The sequence below is a fragment of the Ascaphus truei genome, chromosome 4, assembly GCF_040206685.1.
Source record: "Ascaphus truei isolate aAscTru1 chromosome 4, aAscTru1.hap1, whole genome shotgun sequence".
NCBI classification, from domain to species: domain Eukaryota; kingdom Metazoa; phylum Chordata; class Amphibia; order Anura; family Ascaphidae; genus Ascaphus; species Ascaphus truei.
Genome location: NC_134486.1, coordinates 265,587,042 through 265,609,071, shown reverse-complemented (window position 1 = coordinate 265,609,071; position 22,030 = coordinate 265,587,042). Strand labels below are relative to the sequence as shown.

General features: G+C 38.4%; 1 protein-coding gene and 1 long non-coding RNA gene across 6 annotated transcripts in view; one reads left to right on the top strand and one right to left on the bottom strand.

Annotated features, from left to right (window-relative positions):
- MAP3K7 (mitogen-activated protein kinase kinase kinase 7) overlaps window positions 1-18,886 on the top strand; it is a 60,273-nt gene extending 41,387 nt beyond the window's left edge. For 3 of the 5 annotated variants that reach the window (XM_075597467.1, XM_075597470.1, XM_075597471.1), the window contains 10 exons: window positions 825-955; window positions 1,692-1,773; window positions 3,080-3,228; window positions 3,863-4,022; window positions 7,531-7,611; window positions 11,078-11,145; window positions 12,553-12,667; window positions 15,609-15,670; window positions 17,585-17,700; window positions 18,148-18,886. In XM_075597467.1, coding sequence (XP_075453582.1) covers window positions 825-955; window positions 1,692-1,773; window positions 3,080-3,228; window positions 3,863-4,022; window positions 7,531-7,611; window positions 11,078-11,145; window positions 12,553-12,667; window positions 15,609-15,670; window positions 17,585-17,700; window positions 18,148-18,328 — 1,145 coding nt within the window. In that variant the 3' untranslated portion in view covers window positions 18,329-18,886. The remainder of the gene's footprint in view (window positions 1-824; window positions 956-1,691; window positions 1,774-3,079; window positions 3,229-3,862; window positions 4,023-7,530; window positions 7,612-11,077; window positions 11,146-12,552; window positions 12,668-15,608; window positions 15,671-17,584; window positions 17,701-18,147) is intronic. The other 2 variants (XM_075597469.1, XM_075597468.1) reach the window with 2 other exon arrangements.
- The window catches only part of LOC142492073 (uncharacterized), a 304,992-nt gene that overhangs the window by 62,615 nt on the left and 220,347 nt on the right, over window positions 1-22,030 (bottom strand). The window lies entirely within an intron of this gene.

Here is a 22,030-nt window from a genome sequence, read left to right as displayed (position 1 = left end):
CAGCTCGCGGGGGGGAGGGAGAGCGGGCTCGGCTCGCGGGGGAGGGAGAGCGGGCTCGGCTCGCGGGGGAGGGAGAGCGTGCTCGGCTCGCGGGGGAGGGAGAGCGGGCTCGGCTCGCGGGGGAGAGAGAGCAGGCTCGGCAGGAGGAAAGCAGCCGCCGCGTGTTGTGCAGGCCTTCTGTAGAACAATGTATACATATTGATTTTAATTGTAGTTTATTAACAAAATATGGTGCATTGTTTACTGCAGTAATCGTTGCCAAACTAACTTGTTTGTTTTCATCAATTACTATATATTTTTTGCATGTATATGATGGCAAAATGCAGTTCACATACTTCTCTCCCTGCTCCGTATTCTCCTTTTCCAAATCATGCATATGAGATGCTAGGAACAAAGCTACGTTTTTTAAATGTAGTTCTTTTCACCCGTATCCCTGCCCTTCCTGTACGTGATAATTTAATGATATAATCTTTCACTAACAATGTTGTGGAATACTCTGATCTTTAAAAATAGTCTCTTGATTTCCTGTAATATGGAATACTCTACTTTATATAGCTAATTATAAAATAATTAGTAAAACATTTTAAGGTCTAATTCCCCTCATAAATGTACATGAAGATAGAAGTTAGATGAAACAAGGAGAATTTATGGACCCACCCAACTAATTTTTTGTATTTGGAACTTCCTAAATTCTTCTGTAATAGTTATTTAGAACATGTATTTCTATTAGTGGGGGGGGGTGGGTGTTTATTTCCAAGGACTACTGCTGCATTCTCGGATAATTTAATCCATCCACTTAATTGGCTTTTCTTATGATTTCCCAGGTACACGGCCACCACTAATTAAAAATTTACCTAAGCCTATTGAAAGCTTAATGACTCGATGCTGGTCAAAAGATCCTCCTCAACGACCATCCATGGAGGAGATTGTGAAGATAATGACACATCTTATGCAAGTAAGTAATTGTGATTTTGTGATTAATTTTATTTGCTTATATTAAAGCTTCGAGCACTGCAAAATGGGTCTTTTAAAATAGTGTCACAAAATATAGTCTCAATTTGCATCTGCCCCCTCTTTGAGAGAACCTTTTTGTTGCTACTAGAAGAGACACAGCTTTGTTGCTTTGCAATGCACTGCAGGTCTTTTTGGCAGGCAATAAGTTAACCATTTTGCTTTTGGAAAGTACCGCAAAAAAAACTATTTTATACCTTTATGATTGTTGTGGCTGAAATCGCATTCCTAAGTATTGCCATCTGACTTTCCATCCTGTGGCGCAAGATCTCAAACCGCTCCACTTCACAGTAAGCGAAGCCGAAAAAGCCGCCCTAAATCGAGATCAATGGCGCGGAATCACTAGAGACGTATTGAACATCCTGCAGCTGGCCTCCACAACGCATCGCTCGTTACCTTGTAAAAGATGAAGCAATGTCATTTGCGGAGTATATACCATGTACCATATACCCGTCAGGAAGGAATCATTATATCTTTAACAATTGAGCTATAGGTGAATGAACTGCTTTGGTGAGGGAGTGGACAAGCTTTGTGAGCCATTGTCTCAAGTCATTGATGACTGCAGGACATGAATTAGACTTGCTGCTCTGGCTCCAGAAGCAATGGTATTCATGTGTAATCAGTGAACAGTAGGTTATTTCTAAATGGAGCGTATTGAGTGGGATTTCTTTCAATTGCAGTTTTTTCCTGGGGCTGATGAGTCTTTACAGTATCCTTGTCAATACTCAGATGAAGGTCAAACCAATTCTGCCACCAGTACAGGTATGCGATTTGTATTATTTATCGTAATATACATTTCAGTGTCATGACATAATGAAAGTACTGAGGCACCCAAAATATTTTTGATACTTGATGTCCATTATATCAATGTTTTTCTTGTAGAACAAACGAGTTGTAATCAAAATAACATGCTACAACTACTTAAAGTCGGTCCCTCTAATTTTCGGAACTATGTAATGGTCCGTTTAACCTCTTTGTTGCTAGATTTATTTTCAGTGCATTAAAAAGTCCTTTACCTCTAGCATTTAAAAAATATATACAAAAAACAATACCTTAAAATTAGTGATTTCACAAATGTTTACAATTCATCTTCCCATAAAACCTTCCTGTTTCAAGCGTTACCTGCTTTTAATCGCTAGATTTCTTAGTATAGAAGAAGCCACTTCCTCTAAAATAATGGTTTTTATTCAGTGCATGTAATATTAGTTGTAAGCAGAAATTCCAGCAAGCAAAAACAGTGGTTATGTACTTTGAAATCCTGTGTTGTCTTCTACAACGTTTTGGAGTTTAAAGGGCTGCATCCGATTTACCTTACTCAACCACACCCACATGCTTGCATCACATATCTATTGTCAAATCACAAATCAAGAGACCGCAGAAACCGAGGGTGCATCTAAACTAATTGTGAGGGAGAAGTTAACCTTGGTTATGTCCTATGCAATTACCTAGTTGTCCGTAAAATATTGGCCTGCAGTGGACTTAAAGACCCACTTATTTACTCTCAAAATATTTTTTCACCATCTGCCTTTACGTTTCATTTTTCTTCCTGGTTATGTACTTTAAAAAAAATAATAATAATAATTTCTGCTTTTCATCTTTTCTGCTATAGAGAGTGAGGTTTATTCAAAACCACACTTTTAAAATGGGAATATTTAAAATGCAGCTTTATAACAGTCCTGCTACATGAAGCTTTGGAATATATACCGTAATTTGTCCTCAGTTGGATATGAAACACCTTACAGTATTTGTTTTTTTTGCAATGCAATGGGCAAGTTACTAAATGCTTTAGTCCTAAGACTTTGAAAGAAAAAAAAAAAACATTTTAAAGGTAAAACGTAAAAATAGGGCTTACATCTTTAGCAACAATTTAAAAAAAATGTTTGCGCTGCACCTCTTTAAAATGTTCAATTAGAAAATATAGGCATTAAAAAGGAAAACATAGATTATGAGAAGGCAAGGTAATATCCTCTAAAACTCAAGATCCTTGAAAGTAGAATTTATATAGGTGATGTTTACTTCAGAATGGCAGAACATTTTTTTTCTTTTTTTTTTCCCCTTCTCACTTTAGGCTCCTACATAGATGTCACGTCTACCAATACCAGCAACAGGAGTGACATTAACATTGAAGCCGCCGATTTTCACGCCAGTGCGAGTAATGACACAATCAAACGAATAGAGTCCAAATTTGCACACTTGAAGAATCAGTCAAAACAATCAGTAAGTACATATTATATTATTATGCTTTTTTGGTTTCCTCCAAACATTTTCTTTTTGTTCTCTATATACAGTAGGGAGCATGGTGCATTTGTCTACTTATAAGCTGTAATCCACACAATGGTTCTTGACATTTTTCTGAGCTTTCAGATCTGAATTGAGTGTTTACCATATGCATTATTTCCGGTGGTTGACAAATCACCAAAAAATCTACTCGCCACACAAAAAAATCTACTCGCCACCTAGTACCAAACGTGTGCTGCTTGGGCCAATATTTACTCGCCCGGGGGTTAAATCCACTCGCCCGGGGCGAGCAAATGTATAGGTTTGTCGAACACTGATTATTTCCCATTGTGGATTTTATTTTGCTCCTTATATTATTGTGATATATATTAATTTTGAACTCGCTGTGCTATTATCTTTTCATGCATCTCCTTTGGGGATTCATTTTTTATTTTTCGTATAAGGTTGTATTACCATGTCTTGTTTTGTAGTAATCACAACTCTGGTTAAACCACTCTGAATGGCTGACGCTATCGCCTTCATTTTTTTTTTTTATCATCGTCGGCAAACTTTGGAAATGCTTTCAAATGCCAAGAATCGACCACTGGTATGACGGTAAATTCTTCTGATGCAGGGTGAATCTGGCCGCTTGAGTTTGCCTCCTTCTCGAGGCAGCAGTGTAGAGAGCCTATCTGATGCTCGATGGCGACCACCATCTACATTGGGTCCAACTGAAGGCAAGAGAATGAGCGCTGACATGTCTGAATTAGAAGCAAGGATGTCTGCCAACACGGGTAAGGGTATGAAGGAGGAAAGACATATTTCTTGGAGTAATTAGTATAAAATCAGCTAATCGTTTTAGTTCTTTATTGCAAAACATTTACTTTTTGCCATTGAAAATAATGTCCTCTTTTCATTGAGTTTTCCAGTTACGCCAGTGCGATGCAGATTTTAAGGTAAAGTGTTGAATCCGAGGAAAAGGATCTCCTTTGCACTGTAAAATTCTATTTCCAGAATCCAAAGCTTTTCCTTGCCTGAATCAATGGGGCGTTGTGCATTTCAACATTATGGGATAGTTCTTGTTATGATCTTTCTCGTTCCAACTTCTACATGAACCAATCAAAATTGTGAAAAATATCAGCCACGTTTTGACTTTAGGAGTAGTGGGTGTGGAACATGCTTCATGTCTTGTAAGCAAGCCTATAGCCCTGCACCATCTCATAAATGAAACCTCTCCACTATTACTCCATTTGGGGGGTTCATTTATCCTTTTGAAAATGTGGTATAATGCTTAAACTTCATTACAGGAACCATTTAGAATACAATGGATTTCTTTCCTTTCTAATCTATTAAAAGCAGACATGCCCTGTCACCACTTACAAGGGATGGTGGTATTCCATTGTGATGAGTGATGTTCATCTTCCTGTTACAGAGGCTGATGTAAAGATAACTTGCGTAGCATGCCAAACAGAAAACTAGCGTTGAAGTTACTAAACGTAACTGAATTTCCCAGACACACATTTTTTTCCTGTTTCCTTTATTTGACTGGTATTTTAATTAGACACATTACACATGTTGGGCATTAAGTGGTTTGTAGAAGCTTCCTGTAAGTTGATAAAGGCAAACTATTTGTGACTTGCTGGTTCCATTATAATGGGCTTTATGATTCAAATAGCATGCAATGTTATGGCTGTGGCTGTAACTAATTTACAAAGCTGCCATGGAGCCAAACAAAAATCTAAAATAATTCAAGTTCAAACCGAGCTGTTTGTTTATCACAATAAATCCTGTTGATTTTTTCCTTTCTTCACATTTTAAGTCTGCAAATTAGCTCAGTTTAAAATGTTTATCATTCGCTTAAATTAACTGGGTGGGTCTATATTTAAGTGTGTAGTTTAGTGTTTGCAAACTTCTGTCTTTATGGGATTCAAGCTTCTGGGGTCTCCTGGCTGCATAACTGGTGCAGAAAACCCACCAAATTTTCTTCTCTCTTTGATAAATATGGAGTAGTTTCTTTACACCTTTTTGTCCCAGTTTTGCAACCAGGAGAGTATATGCACTCTACCCCCATTTTCACTATAGTTGCAAGCAAATCGTAGTATGCAAGGTTGGCCTTGGGCAGGAATATATATGAATACCCTCTCATTGTGGCTATCATGGATTAGAGTTAAGACAGATTTTCAAATTGTAGTAAGTCAGATGTATTAAACAGATTATTATAATATGTGTGTATAATATATTATATTATAATATATTGCTGCTACTTAGAATAAAAAGCTCATGGTATGTCCTTTCTTTTTATTTCTAAGGACAATACCAAAGTGAGGTTGTTTTTTTTTTTAATATTTATTACATTAGAGTATGTGCCATTTTTAGTAAGCAAGTTTTACTACTGCAGTTCGGGTTTGGGTACTTTGGTTAAAGATGAAATCAGGCAAGGTGCTGTGTTGCCGTTCTGATTAAAGTACTGTATGCTTTAAACGATGGAACAGATTTGTAAAGTCAGGTGACCCTGTTAAGTTGCTCACAATGCATCAAAAAGTTACTCATGAATTCTCCATCCTTATGCGTCATCAGTTAATACTCCATATTAAGGAAAAAGTCAGAGAAAAAACGCAGAGTTTGAACTAATTTCTGAGGATTTCTCAGGTGTTGGCCCTTTTTGTATTTGTGTATTCTTGCACTTTATATGATATTACTATTGTGATTTTTGTACCGATCTGGACTTATGCAATATATTGTGTCTTGTGTACCAAACTTTGAGTGCAAACTAAATTTCTGACTGAGTTTTTTCCCTGACTTTTTCTTTCGATGTGAGGGGGGGGGAGTCTAGTCATGGGATTTTGCACCGCCTGCATATCAAATTGAGCATTATTTCTGAGTGCACCACCAACTATTTTGAGTAATCCATTAATACTCTAGCATGAGAAGTTGACATTTTGACCCCATTTTTCCATGCATTCTACTGCCAGTTCTTTGTGTTCCGATAACACTGTGCCTCATTATCATTTTGAACAGGTAATAGTTATCTCAAGGCAAACAGTATGTTTTGAACATCACCAAATTGTGTAACAGTGTATGAGTCCAGGAAGGCATCTGGGGCTCTCTATGACAAAAGAATATGAAGAACTTTTCCTTTTATGTTCTTTTTAAGGAGATGTTCCTTTAGAAATGTTCATATGTAGCATACAGGTATGGGGCTAGTTATAAATGAAGATAACGCCTACATGGTTCCTTCTCTATGAGAATATACAGCAACCAGGAAAGAATGGCGTCCAAAATTTCCTCCGACCCTTATGGTTTACAAACTTAGCCCCTCTCAATGTGTGAATGGTTGAATAATCAACGGAGCTCACATGCTGCAGTGAGGAAAATCCTTGATTCAGTGAATCGGCTTCAGACACTTCGGGGGAATCCTCTGGTGTGCAAATCCGTCAAGGTACGGGAACAATCAGCCAAAACGGAGAAGATTTGGTGCACCACCATACAAATAAGCGGAGAGGGGGGACTTCCGTGCAAAATATTTATTTGATCATGCTAAAACGGAGGTACTGTATAGCAAATGACCTACGTGTTTCACGCTAAGCACTTTATCAAGGTCTGCTAAAGCGCTTGGCGTGAAACATGTAGCTCATTTGCTATACCTCTGTTATTGTATGAGCAAATAAATATTTTGCACGGAAGTCCCCCCCTCTCTGATTATTTGTATGGTGCTGCGCTGCATCTTTGTTTTTGCCACCACATTGGATAAGCCTGGTGTTTACACTTTTATTTTTTTTAGTTTAGACTTCGTTTTTTCAATATGGTACGGAGTATCCCTAGAGCAAAGGAGTATGTTAGTTTTAGTTTGTTACGTTAGACTTGAGGTTTGCTTGATAGTCTGTTGTACATGTGCGCTTAAATGTATCAGCACATTTTGCACTCAAAATCCTAATAGATTTAAATTTCTGGGATATTACCCCTTTATTTCAATTTAAGATTAAGGGACCTTTTGAATGAGCCACTTCAATAATGGCATTGAATGGTTGAGAAGTTTTTTCCACTTTCCATTCAGCTTTGTGTGTGTTCATTTTGGTGTTTGTGCATGTTCTTAAATGTTCTTTCTCCTTACATTGAGTACGTCTTTCTTGTGTATGTGTTAAATGAGCACAGGCACTTACTTGGCAGCTGCTCAGTTTGCATGGTTCTTTACTGCACGTCCCCTTATTTAACATTGTGATGTACACTTCCATGCTTTGTTAATCATGTGCTTTCATACCACTTGTAGTTGTTTGCATGTGTATTGTGTATGTGTTTTTGCAGCCCATACCAAGCCTAAACGAGGCCATCGTAAAACTGCTTCATTTGGCAACATTCTGGATGTCCCTGAGATCATCATAACAGGTATTACAGAATGGTAATAAGCTTTCAAGCCCCAAATAAATCAAATCATTCAAATGCTTTTTGCTCCAATTGACTTGTCAAAATGGATTTGCTTTCTACACATCTACTATATTTAAAGCCATAGGGCATTTCAGAATCTGTATATCTTTATGTCCTATGTTATTCAATTCCTTTGTTTATACACAGGATGTGTGGCCAAGCAAAGCATTACAGTACACAGTAGCTCAGGGGTGCTCAACTCCAGTCTTCAAGCCCCCCAAACAGGTCAGGCTTTCAGGATATCCCAGCTTTAGCACAGGTGGCTCAGTCAAAGACTGAGCCTCTGAGTCACCTGTGCTAAAGCAGGAACTAATTGAGCCAACTGTGCTGAAGCAGGGCTTGATTGAGCCACCAGTGCTGGTGTGTGTATATTTAGTTCTGTTTTAGTTGCAAACAGCTTTTTGATCCAGTGCTTAAAGCAATATATTAACTCTCTTGGTGCCCTAATGAAGTAGCTTCTTGGCCATGGTCCCAGTGATACTGGAGCTACGTCATATGCTAGTTGCTCATGTTTAGGGGAGACTGTGAGTGTGATCTAGCTGTCTGAGGAAGAGGACTCCTTTCATTTGTGCATAATTCAGAAGTCATGAATTTTAGTATTTTCAATACAAACACTGACTACAGTCACACGGCTGAAGTGTATTAATAGCAGTATAGACTTGCACTGGTAAAAATATTTATTGGAAAACTTTCAAACGCATAAGAAACAAAAGTTGCTTTATTGAGGAAAAACAGTGGTAGTTCATGTTTATGAATAGAAGCATAACTTGATATTTCGTCTTAACGCTCTTAAAGCCTTTCTATATCCTTAAAAACAAATACTGCAGCCAATGTGTATGGCCATTTCCAGCGCCTTTTATCATTGCCACACAAACGCTGACCAAGCTCCAATAAACTTGATCTGCACTCGATCCGGATCAAACTGCCATTAGCACTTAGATCCTGGCTTTCCTTTTGGTTGTTATTGTGGTTTTATATAGCACCTTGAGGTTTAGGTGATCCGAGTGGATAAAGGCCATCTTTCTCAATGTTAGTTTAGTCCTATTCACAGTATATTAGGAGCCAAAGTGTGGCTGGATTGATGCCATATGAGATTAAGCCTATTTGGCCAAATTAAGTAGCTCTTCTGCCTATACAGCAAGTGGGTTCTGTAGTAGAACTGGATTCTTTGCTTATGGTAATGACATTTATTGTTATAACATAAGATAAATGTGTGTGCGGTACATGTGTCTTCAAAATGAAGGTCCTCATTGCTCATGTAGAATTTATTATCCTATTAAATGTCACATTCCCTGCTATACCGCATAGTGGCACTGTACTGTACACCTGGTTTCATTGTATTTGCTCTTGCATCGTTTAAATATAGACGGGAATCAGTAATGCAGGCTAATCCTTGGAAATTAATCTATTTTTAAGATTTACAAGAATGTCAAAAGTATTTAAAAATGCAATAATGTTATAACATTCTCATTATTGGTATTGACAATAGTATGGTTGGAGCAACAAGTATTTGATGCTGATTGCAATATTTACGCCTCTGTAAGTTTTACCTATGCTGTTTGCAGTGGCTAGAAAATAACCTGCATGGTATCTCAAAAATCTTGCCAATATTCCAATTGCTTTTCTCGTAAGGCCTGCAATGTATGTTGTCATTTGTTATTCTTTTGCCCCTCCCTGACAATTGTGACTTCTTTTCTCCATTCCACGCAACATGCATGTTCGGGACACTTACATTTGAAATGGAAGCACTTGTGAATTTCAAGAATTCCAAATATTTCTGAAAGCCTAGTTCATTGCTGCTAATTTTAGAGTTGTGCTGTTGAACGAAATGTACTTTTCAGAATGAATCCTCAGTGCACTGTAAGGGTTGTGGTAGACGAAATTCTATGCAGAATTACACAGATGACGTCACTTAACCTACTGGGGTTTACTCGCGTTAAGATTCATAAATGGAAGATGTTTTTCATAGTTTGCTTTTAAACTCCCTGCCAGCCAAGTGGTCCATCACATTGACATTGTTCCACAACAAAATCCCCATTGAAAAATAATGCATAGCCTACATATTTTCTGTTTTGAATTGTGCAATAATAAACATGAAAAGAAGTCAGAATTGTTAGCGGATGACCATCCATAACTATAATGCTGATCATTTGGCACGGGGAAATAACATGGTTTGCTAAAAGACTAGGGATTAGCTCCTTATTTACAAATGGAGCATACATATTTACCACTTTCTATCAAGGACAATACCATCTGGTTAGTTCTTCTGTGTTCTCTGTTTAAAAGTGGAGTCTTCAAGCACATGTGGCCTTCCGCCTCTGTTTTCTGGATCAAGCATCTTCACATTCATTTATTACACATTACACGCCAATTAGTCGCACAAAGTAGTACACTTTGGGATAAAGCAACCACTGCTGAAATGAGACTGAAAACTGTTTTAAAAAAAAAAAACCACAAGTTGAGGCTACCACGTGGTTTGCTAATACCTTAAAAGCTAAATACTTTGGGGTTATGCCGCTGCAACTGTTGTAATGCATGTAACTAATACTCACTAGCAGAAAAGTTACGTAATGCACCATCAGAGACGAAGAATGCTTAGTATTGTCAGCTGTTGCTTGTAGCAATTCAGTGTTTTCCTTTTGGGCGCTGATCTCTCATCTCCGGAGACAATGTAAACATACATATTCACATTTAATAAAAATGCTTCTAGAAAAGACTCACATGTAACACGGATTCTTTATTTTCACAAAAGCTTGCATGTGCTGTACTCATGCGTATATGGGAACATTTTGCTTAACGGTCAGTGTTTTCAGAGTTACTAGTAGGTGTCTGACACGGGAGAGAGAACAGTTACAACATTCTTTGTAATATGTTGACGGCAAGGTTTGACTTTTGGAAACGCGAACGTGTGTGGGAGTGGCAGAGAACATAGGATTAGCTACTATTTGTGTTGATGGATAAAGGCTTCGGATTAAATTCTGAGATTTAAAAGCAAGACCAGCCATTTATTCCACTAAGGGAGGCAAAGCAAAAGCAGGAGAGATGCTGTATTGGTACAATTTCCTGCTGGCACATTATGTTCAGCAGTCCTGCTGTAGAAACCCCATAACGTAAGGCCCTGGAAATAGATGCCGTCATCAGCCTTGGACACCAGGCACTCTGCCTGTTCAAACACGTGACAGAAGATGGTGGAGGAGAGCAGCTATTCATATGGTAGGAGTGGTCATTGTCTTGGGATATTCTTTCTGTTGGCTGACCAGAGCTTCTTGAGTTAAAATGTTGCAGCTGTCTCTCGCCTGCCCTGCCTCGTTCCCTTAATCTACTTCTGTCTATGGATTTGTACAGATCCCAAGCTTCCACAGTTGACCCCCTCTTATTTTGTTTTGAGCAGCTTTTTGCTATATATCCCTTTTTGTTTGATATCCAGCAGGCAACGAACAGCAGAGGCGTAGATCTGTCCAAGACCTCAGCATTGCTGGAACAGAGTCCAGCCAGGTAAGAAAACCTCGTTATGCTCATTAAATATGTCTATGCCGGTCACTCACAGATGGAACAAGGTAAATAGGAACAATTTTTTTTTTAAGTCTTGTGTAGGAACATTTGATTAGTCACATAGTGATTTTTTATGTATATGCTTTTATTCCACATACATTTGAAAACCTGAGTTTCCTTCCTTTTTATTAACGCATGCAATATTGTAGTTATCTTCTAAAACATTTAATTTGATGTAGAGGAGGTAAAATATTGTTCGGTTTCTATTGACCGGAGTGCAGTTTAATGGATGATGGGATTACACTCAAGAGTTATGCAAAGTGCTTTTGATTTGAAGAGGGTTTAAACTATTTAATCTGCTATTCACATGGTAATCCCCCTTCCAAATGTACCCAATTTGGGCAATAATTTAACATTTTGCAGTAGGAGGGTTTTCTGATGTGCTTTGCACATTCTGATTTATAATGTCATAATCCTTTTACAATAATAAATTGTTTATAAACTTAGACTACGTCATGACAACAGAACCATATCTACTGATTTGTTCGCTGTGGCGTAGCATTCTAACCAATATTTTTAACAGGTCCAAAGCAGGGGATCTCCAGAGCTGAACCGTGTATATTTCCGCTCTGGGGACCCCCTGCTTCCTGACATCCTTTCCTCTGTAGCTGCTGCACCCGGTTCTCCTTCATTCTTAAATCTCCCGCTACACCCGGGTCGATAGGAGGTGTTACGGCTTCCTATTAGCTCCTGTGCTGCATTAAAACCTCCATTTTGTTTACCAAGTGGAGGATGCTATGAGAGGTACCTTTTTTAGGTGTCAAGTCTATTAGGGATTAGCATGTCCCCAAGTCTGAAATTAACACGATTCAGCTCCAGAGAGCAGAACACACCTTTAAATTTTATCTTTAAATGGTTCTTGCACCTATTGTGCCCAACACCATTCCGAGAAATGTCATTATTTTTAGCATGCCCCTAATTAATTTTTAAAACTGAAGAAATACTATAATGTGAAACACTATTTATTTCTGATTTTGAGTGCGCCTCTACAAGTATAACAGTCTGATAAAGAGAATGACACACAATAATACTAAACACTGTTTCTTGTCGAGTAGATAAACAAAGAATGGATGTATGATCCAAAGGGAAGAGGAATATTTGAATTTTAAATTGAGTATCTTTGAAACCACCCTAATTTCTTAAATGTTTTGTATTGCTTTGAATGAGTTGTATTAATATATTTTTGTCTAAATAAAGCCTGTGGTTTTAAAATTGTGTGTCAATTGTTTTCTTTTGAAATCTCTAGAAATGTTTGTTTTTTTGTGTCACTTTGCTTTTGTGAGCTTGTTGTAACATTACAGATTACTTGGCTTATTATTATTTGGTGTCTGCCTCCCATTTGTTGCACAGGAAAGCAGAAACAACAGCAGGTCTTCTAGTCCTAGCGTGAGAATGATCACTACCTCAGGACCAACCCCTGACAAGACCCCGCGCAGCCTTCCATGGGGCCCTGATGAATCTTCCGGTAACACTTTGATTGTTTTCTTTTCACTTATAGCTAATAGTTCCTGCTGTCAATGTCCAAATCACCAAAGTGATGAGATTTTGGGGTTCAGAACCAAACCGGCTTAGATAAGTGAGACACTGTTGAAATATGAAAACGCTGGTGCTGAAAATGTAACCTTCGCCCTCAAATAAAACTCGACAGTCGTGAATATTGGGGATTGTTATAGAAAAGATAAATTGTTTATCATGGTTGTATGCTAAATTTGTTAAAGTTTCTAGGTAATCTTTTAGAGAGGGTATGATCAGTATATTCTGACATTAAAAAGGTGCGCCAGGAGTTCCGATGTTCCTCAGAACTGCATTCTGAGATTAAATTAAATTAAAATAACGACAGAATGATCGCACGAGTTGGTTATCACACAAAAAAAAACCTGTCAGGGGGACCTGTATTGAAAGATGCTAGTTTGGCATAAGGGGGTCTCTGAAGCTGAACAGCTTTAATTTCAGCTCCAGGGGCCCCTGCTTTCCGAGATACTTTAAAGAAAAAATAAAAGTGGCGCTAGTCCTATTAATGAGGTGCAATAAATAAAGTCCCGCAGCTGGTGTCCCAGGAGGTAATTCAAACTCCACCTTATATAAGATTTGTAGAAAATAAAGTTGTCCTCCAGCGCGTGGTCTTATTGCTCTTTTCTTCCTTATGTAGACAAAAAGACAACAACAAAAAACACCACACACAAGTGGTATAATAGGCGTCGACACTCAGTATCTTAATCTATAGAGAAGTAGAGAACTTGACACTTGCCTGTGTGTTTGTTCCCGTAGTGCATACTCCTCTATTTTCCTTCGGCTGTTACCTTAAAAAGTGGAGAGAGGCATAGCATAATACTGTTTATTACAAAAATAAGGGAGGTGAGCTAAAAATACACTTACAAACGACCAACCACATGGATTGTGGTGGTTTCTATTGCTGCAAGTGTCCTTTAAAAAGTCCTTGCTGGAGGTGCTTTTCAGTCACTTTTTGTCAACTCCTGACTTGTGCGTCTGGGTCCACGGGGATGGGAGGCTTTCTCAGACTCGTGCACAGTCTGTTGTGCCTCTCCTCGTCAGTTTCGGCGCACCATGCATGCGCAGAGCTCCCTGCTGCTTGTCAGTGTTGGTTGGCTGATCCGCAGACTCCACAGGTATGGTAGCTCCAAAAGACCAAAAAGGGGATGTCCACATCAAACCAGGCGGTTTGGCTTCATCAGTGATGTGGAGAAAAAGTAAAGTAAAACCAATGTATATGCCGCAACTCCAACTTTGAACTTATACACAGTTCCCAGAGCAAAGAAACTGTACACGTGTAACTAAGATAGAATTGCCCTTTATCGACATCACAAATGTTGGTAATCTTAATAGCCTTACAGACATGCTACTAAAAGGGGGTACAAATAACATGCTCCCTTCATGCATTCTTCCTGTCTTATAAACTGACAGCCAATACAATGTCTCTAACAGGCCTCCTAATTGACTCTTGCAAGTCTTTTATTATGAAAGAACATATCCTTTTGAAGGCAAATAATTGTGTCTCTTAGTTTTCATTAATCGAGAACATGTCAATTATGGACACTGAATAAACGCAGTATTTGTCAACATTCCTTTGCATAAAGTAGTTTATTTACAATCAGGAGTTCCTCTGAGGACAGATCAGCTTAAGAAACATTAATAATGTTTGGCAAGAGGTTGTCATCGTCAAAAGAAAGTGTCACATACTATAATATTGTGAATACCAAAATGTTTTCCCTAATAGACCTGAGGCTATGTAGGATCATTATCAACATCAGCCATTGGTCTGCTTTCCTTATTGTTTCTAGTTAAATGTACAGTATGTCATGCGATGTTCATTTATTGGACATGGGAGCTCTTTGTAGGTTTCGTGATTTGTTTTAATGTAGAGCTTTTTGGACCTCTTAACTGATTTCTGTTAGTGCTGTGACAACACACATAAGTAATATACTTGATCTTTCTTGTGCACAGCACAATTAACTGATTTATCTGTTTACATGTATAATTACTTAGAACAAATTTATATATTTTTCATCCATACAAATAGTATTGTTGGCAAGTATGTCCTTCATATAATGGTGAAAACAAATGGCTTAAAGCTGCAGTTCAAGCTGCCGTTTAAAAAACATATATATTAGTATTTTTTTTTTGCATTCAATATGTGCATCAATACAATCTGCACACTACAAGTGATTAGCTATGTTGCCGATCGATCTGTTCTGTAATCGATCGCTGAAGATTCAGCTCGGGGGTTCTTTATATCACTGTTAGTGCTGCAGAAACTTACCCAAGATGCAAAATTCTGTGTGGAAGATCATGTGACCAGGCAGGAACTAGATATAATTGGTGCACTGCTAGAGAGAGGGCAAAAGGGGTGTGTCAAAGCCTGTCAGAAGAGGAAGGGGTTGTGACTTTGTAAATGGTTGCTATAGAAACAAAAAAATGCTTGTTACATTAGATCAGAGGTGCGCAAACTGGGGGAGCTGGATGTTTTTTTTGGGGGGGGGGGGCGCAGGCAGTTGCAGAGGGCCTGCGCTCTTCCCCAAGTCATTTAAATTAAATGCCGGGGGTTCACGTGAGGTATCTGTAACCTACTTGCCGGGATTCAGTAGATTGTTGTGCCGCAGGGCCATGTGACGTCACTGGGGAAGGAGGTGGGGGGGGGGACGACGCAGCTCAAAAAGTTTGCGCTCCCCTGCATTAGAATACATTAAAAATGTCTTTAAAATAGGTTTTTGGTTTTTTTAAAAGAAAAAAGATACTCCAAGTATTTTCTCATAGTGCAGAACTGATTTATTTAAAAAAAAACACACACATGCAGGATATTGCTTGAACTGCAGCTTCAAATACTTTTACACTGTAAAATGGTCTTTAGTGCTTCAATTGTACATTTATTTCAAATACAAATGTTTCAGATACCAATGGATCTGATAACTCCATCCCTATGGCATACCTTACACTGGATCATCAGTTACAGGTCAGTTAAAGGAATATTCATGGTTTACTCTGCTTAACTTGTCTTATTGTTTGTTGTCCTCTTCGCTCTGTGTTAAGTTTCCTACTCTCTTATACTCTCACTTTTTATTTTGATTTTTTGTCACACTCCTACTACTTTACCCATTCTCGCTTGTTTCTTTTTATTCTTTTTCCTGCTTCACTCCTCCAACATCTTTCTCTGTTTAGAAAGAAAGCCGTGTGGTATATGTGATGTTTTGTATCCTTTATGTATGTGAGAAAGTTAGGTTTTAAAGGCTAAAATACCTAGCAATAAATATAGTTGATCTATGAAGCTCATATGATCATAGCATTGAACAGTAAATCTTGACATGATTATTTTCTTTACAAGGTGCTTTAGCCAATCTGCTTTCACTCAGTTAATGACTTTGCTTTCTAAACATGGTTGCACTATTAAAGTGAATGGTGTTTACTATGTGCTTAACTACTACTTCTGCTTAATGGATGAGACACTGAATTATGTTGGGCAAATCATTCTCTCTCTCTCAATCTCTTCTTACCCAACTGTGTTAATGTTTTGAAAGCAATGTTTGTTCCTTCTGTACACTAAAATATCAGAAACTTAATGTGAGAATGTTATTTTGCCTTAGTCCCACAACGGTGATTAACACTGTTAAAACCATTCCTTAGATGAGTTGGGGTCCTTAAAGCGGCATTTCCACTTGTGGTATAAAACAAATGCCCTAGGTGGGAAGCAGGGGGTCTCGGGAGCTGAACAGTGTTAACTTCAGCCCCAGGGACCCCCTGCTTCCCGAGATACATACATCTGAAATGGGTGCCGGTTGCAGCCCTGGTTGGGCACGCGATATGGTTGTTTTAATGGTCCCGCATCACGTGGGCCAAAAGGAAGACGCAATGCACATCCCTTTAGAGGTATGTATCTCGGGGAGAAGGGGGTCCCCGGAGCTGAAATTAGCATGACTCGGCTCTGGAGAGCACCTGCTTCCCACCTAGGGGAGAAAGTCCCTGGCAAAACCTGCATGTGTCATTTTTAGGAGGAGTTGCATTGGTACTTTTCCCAAAGGTTCAGAACAAAGTCCTGAAGGGATTCCACAGTCCTATATAGTTATTTGGTTTACAGACCACAAGGGTATGCTGCACCACTTTTGATTTCTATGTCTGTCTGCACCAGTAAGAGCACTAGATTTTCTATCTAGATCAGTGCTTCCTACATTTTGGAGACCATTTACTCCTTAATGACCCATGATCCACTTGGGTGTAACCTGAGGTACAATTAGCTGTCATTTAGGGAAACAGAAAACACTTAGGACAATAAAGGCTTCTGGAGCGTTACAAACCGAAGTTTAAAGACAAAATAGCAGTAATCACAGTTGCATTCATTGCCTATTTGAACATTGCAGTACAGTTGGGAGAACTATTGACTTTAAATAGGTTTATATCAAAAGGGGCAGTGCATAAAAATGAAATATACAAATGAGTATGCAGTACAAACATACTCTGAGGTCTATCTGTGTTGAGCTTTACTAGATCATATATATCAAGGTAAATAATTAGCCTTTAAAGGCAAAGCCCCATGAAAATTCCTACAGCCAAAACAGCTGGTCAAATATAGACCCGATGGGAAGCCTACGGGCCTTTTGCATAGCATGGACGTGTATGTTATCGGCAACAAGCACTTTCAAGTTAACACCAAAGCTCAGTTTGAAAGTTTTCTCCATTCTAAGTAATGCAGCAACAACTACAGATTACAGGTTTGTGTCAAGTTTAGAACCCGTGCATTAAGATTTTCCAGAGCTTTGATTGACACTTGGCTTTTAAAAGCTTACTAGAGTAAATATATTTTAAGCACATTCTAACAAGATATATATTGAGAATATCAGTTGATTGCTTTTTACCATGTCTGATTTATTTTCAGCCTCTCGCACCATGTCCAAACTCCAAAGAATCTATGGCTGTGTTTGAACAGCACTGCAAAATGGCACAAGAATACATGAAAGTTCAGACAGAAATTGCATTATTATTACAAAGAAAGTAAGTAGAAGAAATGGCTCACTTCGATACATGTATTAATGGTAATGCTACAATACGGAAATAAAATATGCGTGTGCTATAGTGTCACATTTTACATTTGTATTTTGGCCGTTGCTAGTAGCATATTGTGTATAGAGTGCATAGGAGTACCACTGATTTTTGTTTTATAGTGTATATACCAATGCTTCTTAGATTTCTTTTAAGATTGCAGTTGAGTTTACCATGTTACTTGTCATATTGGTATGTCATCAATGTTTGTTAGAACTTTGAATTATATTCTAACTAAGGAAGAGACTGACATTGAAACAAATGTTTATCAAGTTTATTAAATAGTGTGATCCGTCTAGTAAAGTTGTAGATTTCTATTTATTCATTAGGAATGCAGAACAAGCCTTTTATATTCTGGAATCCTCCAATTAACAATTCATTGTTTCATATTTGTTTTAGACAAGAGCTAATAGCAGAACTGGACCAGGATGAAAAAGACCAGCAAAACACATCTCGTCTGGTACAGGAACACAAAAAGCTTTTAGATGAAAATAGAAGCCTTTCAACGTATTATCAGCAATGCAAAAAACAGTTGGAGGTCATCAGAAATCAACAACAAAAACGACAAGGAACCTCCTGATCCTCTTGGACCTCTTAACCATTAACCTCTTGGTATGGTGCAATTAATGACATCTTTCAAGTTTTCCTTCCTTGCTGTGAACATGAAGATGGACATGTTCGTTGAATAAAAGTTTGAAGCTGCTAGATGAATACAGCCCTTAGAAAGTACTGCGAACTGTTGCTGTATGCATGCTTCATGCCTGTATGAAGACGAAAAGTTCTACGTTATACGAATAGTTGTGATTTTTTTTTTCCCTGTCTATTTTATAGGGACAGAGCTTTTGCTTCTAAAACAAGCAGACGTGAAAACATTTCCTTTGATTTTAAGCATCATTGTTGTCATCTCAAAGAAATGCAAAGTAGCAGACTTCTTACTATGCTCTGAAACTTCACAGAAAGAATACCTTCAGTTATGAGGCACTTTCATATACAATGCTTATATTGCTATATCCCTCATTTAGTACTGTTACAAGATACTTTGTTATAAGTGTGCTGGAGCAATAAGGTTGGTATAAAGGTTTGTAACAAATGTAATTGGTTGAATTGAAAGACTAAATAAAATCAGGTTTATTTCAAATTTCCAGTGAGCTTGACTGTGTTCCTGCCAAAACACATTCAAAGTGAAGTTAGTTAAGATACAGTAGATGAACGTCATGCTGTTAAGAAAATCATTCCCTTCATGTTGGGTCATGGGATATTTTTGAATGAATGATTAAAATGCTAGAAAACCAGGGTACTCTGTAAATGCCTGAACGGATTAAAAGTCCTGATATAGCAGATTAATTGTATTTATTTTTATAATTCGTATTCACAGGAAGTGGAAACGCTATTGTGGCAATGAATGGAATGTTTAATTCTGTTGAGCATTCTAAATGTAGCAGTACTTAAGTAACAATCGCTAAATGTCAAGTCACTTGAAAATAAAGGAACCTCTGGTGAGATGAATAGTTGTGCTTTTTGACCCTTGTATTGGTATTGCCAGATTTGAAACACACAAAAATATTTCCAGCAAATAGACAAGCATGATTAGAAGTTTTGAGCAGCTGAACTAACCAGCTTTCTTGTCATGATAGTTCTGTTTTAATCCAGGGGTGGGCAACTCCAGTCCTTAAGTACAGTACCACCAACAGGTCAGGTTTTAAGGATACCCTTGCTTCAGCACAGGTGGTCATTTTGATTGAGCACCCTGTGCTTAATGAGGGCTATCCTGAAAACCTGACCTGTTGCCCAGTAGTCCCAAATAAGACCACATTTAACTAATGGCAGGCCTATTAATTGATTCAAATGAAGGGACTGACCAGCTGAAGGTTTAGAACACACTGCAAACTGAAGTTTTTTTTTACTTTTTGTAGTTTTAAACCAACTGAACATTTTAACTTAAGTGGCAGGATGCGTTTTACTGCCTTCTCACCATTATCAACCTTTACTTGACATGGTGTAGGTTTCCACAACTTAGAGAAATGTTCATGTTCAAGGATGATTTCAACAGATTCAGATTGGTCTGTCTTTATACTTTGGTCTTAAGTTGTACTGCACTTTTTTCTTCCCTTATTTGGAACATTTGTCTTTCATTAACATTCTCTTTTTTTGTGGATTTGCATGAAATATGTCCTGGGTTGCATGTGTTGCTCTATCACCCAGGTTTCCTGGTCATGTCAGTGGTTCACTTTGCATCATTTGGATCTGTAAAGCTTCACACAGTCATGATCCAAAGGATACCAAATGTGCCACCGGGAACAAATACAAAATGACATGCAAATGACATTCAAATTAAAAACAACAAAAAACCCATTGAATATTTTCATACAAAAGCTTTTCTATTCTTTAGAGATTTCATGTATACGAAGTAGCATAAGGATTGCATTTAACATGTGAAATCGGTGCAATACCACAGAGTCTTAAAAGGCTCACTATTGCCCTACATAGATCTAAATTGAACTAATGACTGATGATTACTGTAGGTCAATTTGATGTTTAAGACCGGTAATGGCTGTTTAGCCTTACTATTTTCATAAACCTAGTAATCTAAAGATGATGATTTACTACCATTTCTCCGTCTTTATTGTTCTTAATTTTCTCTTTACCAATTGTCCCTCTGACCTGAAGTAGGTATCTATAATTTTGATTACCCTATCACTGGGGGTGGAACAAACAAGACTCCATCACCCCTCTGTTTAGAATCCCTTTTCAAACATAAAAAAATGATTATTTTTTTTGTACCTTGGAAAAAAACTATTTAAGAATAATGTAGGTTCTTTTTAAGAAGGCTAAGAAAAACTTAATTTTTACCTATTAAAATAGAGTTGTCCAACCTTTTTTTCAGGTATGTCAATAAGTGGGCAGACATGCTTTGACGGTCCACTGTCCTATGGCAGCAAGAGGACCTACAGCAGTCTGTATGGAGCGAGCAAGGCCACTGACTACTTTACCTGGAACCAGGACTAGTTTCCACCTGGGGTCCCCTGTGTCATTTGCCTTGTAATTCTCATCAACCCTCTCTTACTCTTACAGCCCCCAACGCTCTTGCGTTCCTCACTGTCACCCTTCCCTCTCACAACCCACTGTTTGGCTGCGTCCATATACCCCACGCGCGAACAGAAGGCCGTACGTCTGAGGCAGGCCATAGAGCAGCGCACATGATTCTCGGTAGCCAAAAAGTTTGATTTGGTCGCGCGAGGGCTGAGTCACGCGCGCAGTTTAGCCAGTGAGGGTGAACCGCTCACATGACGTCACCGTCACGCCTCCCCGTCGCTGTGCCTCACAGGCCACAAATCACTCGGCTGACAGGCGCGCGCAATGCCATAAACTCCGTTGCACGCACCTACTATTCTTCCTCCTCTCACTATCTTCCCCTGTCTAACTCTTCCTCCTCTCTCCCCCTCTCGCTCAATCCCCTCCCACACTCCATCATTCCCCCGCCTCCCCCCCCCCCATCCTCACTATTGTAGTTCAGGGGAGACCTTCGGAGCTGGGACCCTGCGGTGGATGCGGAATGTGGACCCGTTGGCCACCCTTGTGTTAAATCTATCGCTGCCATTTGCTCTTTTTGTTCCAAACTGGAGTTACACTGTTAAAGCCACGTAGAAATAATGTTCAACTTTTAAGTAAAACATTTTTTTAATTGGGTACCTTATTTTTTGGACTGGATTAATAGCTTTTCTCATAATATGAACAAGATCAGGCAGAAATTTGGCCTGGGTGTTGTTCTTAAGAGACGTTTTTCTCAGACGTATCATTGAAGTTAAAAAAAAAAATTACAAATGTAGCGATTAATTACTAGTAAGTCCAAATATGAAAAGAAAATTGGTTCCTTTGTGAAGTGTTAAACATTTTGTTTCATTTAGTTATAGTATATTTTATTAAAATCTGTGTGTGGCTGTTTACAAGCCATTAAATGCTTTAGGATCTACTTTCAAATACAGAGGAATTGTTTTCCCAATCATGTCAGATAATGTAATTAATCAGCTAATATTTATGGGATTACAATAGGCATGCACATTTGCATTTAACGGTGAAAAACTCTTGTTATACAAAGCATTAAACGTGTATATGTCTGTGCATAGCTTTTGCCTAACCTCTACCAGCAAGTACTTATTAGAGAGCTGAATGTACATACCGTTTAATACTCACAATGTACAGTATAATCCTGTGCTAATAGTTTTGCTGCCAGAATGGTGAAGGCACTGTTTGTTCTAGTCTACATCAGTGAGGGGATCAAAGA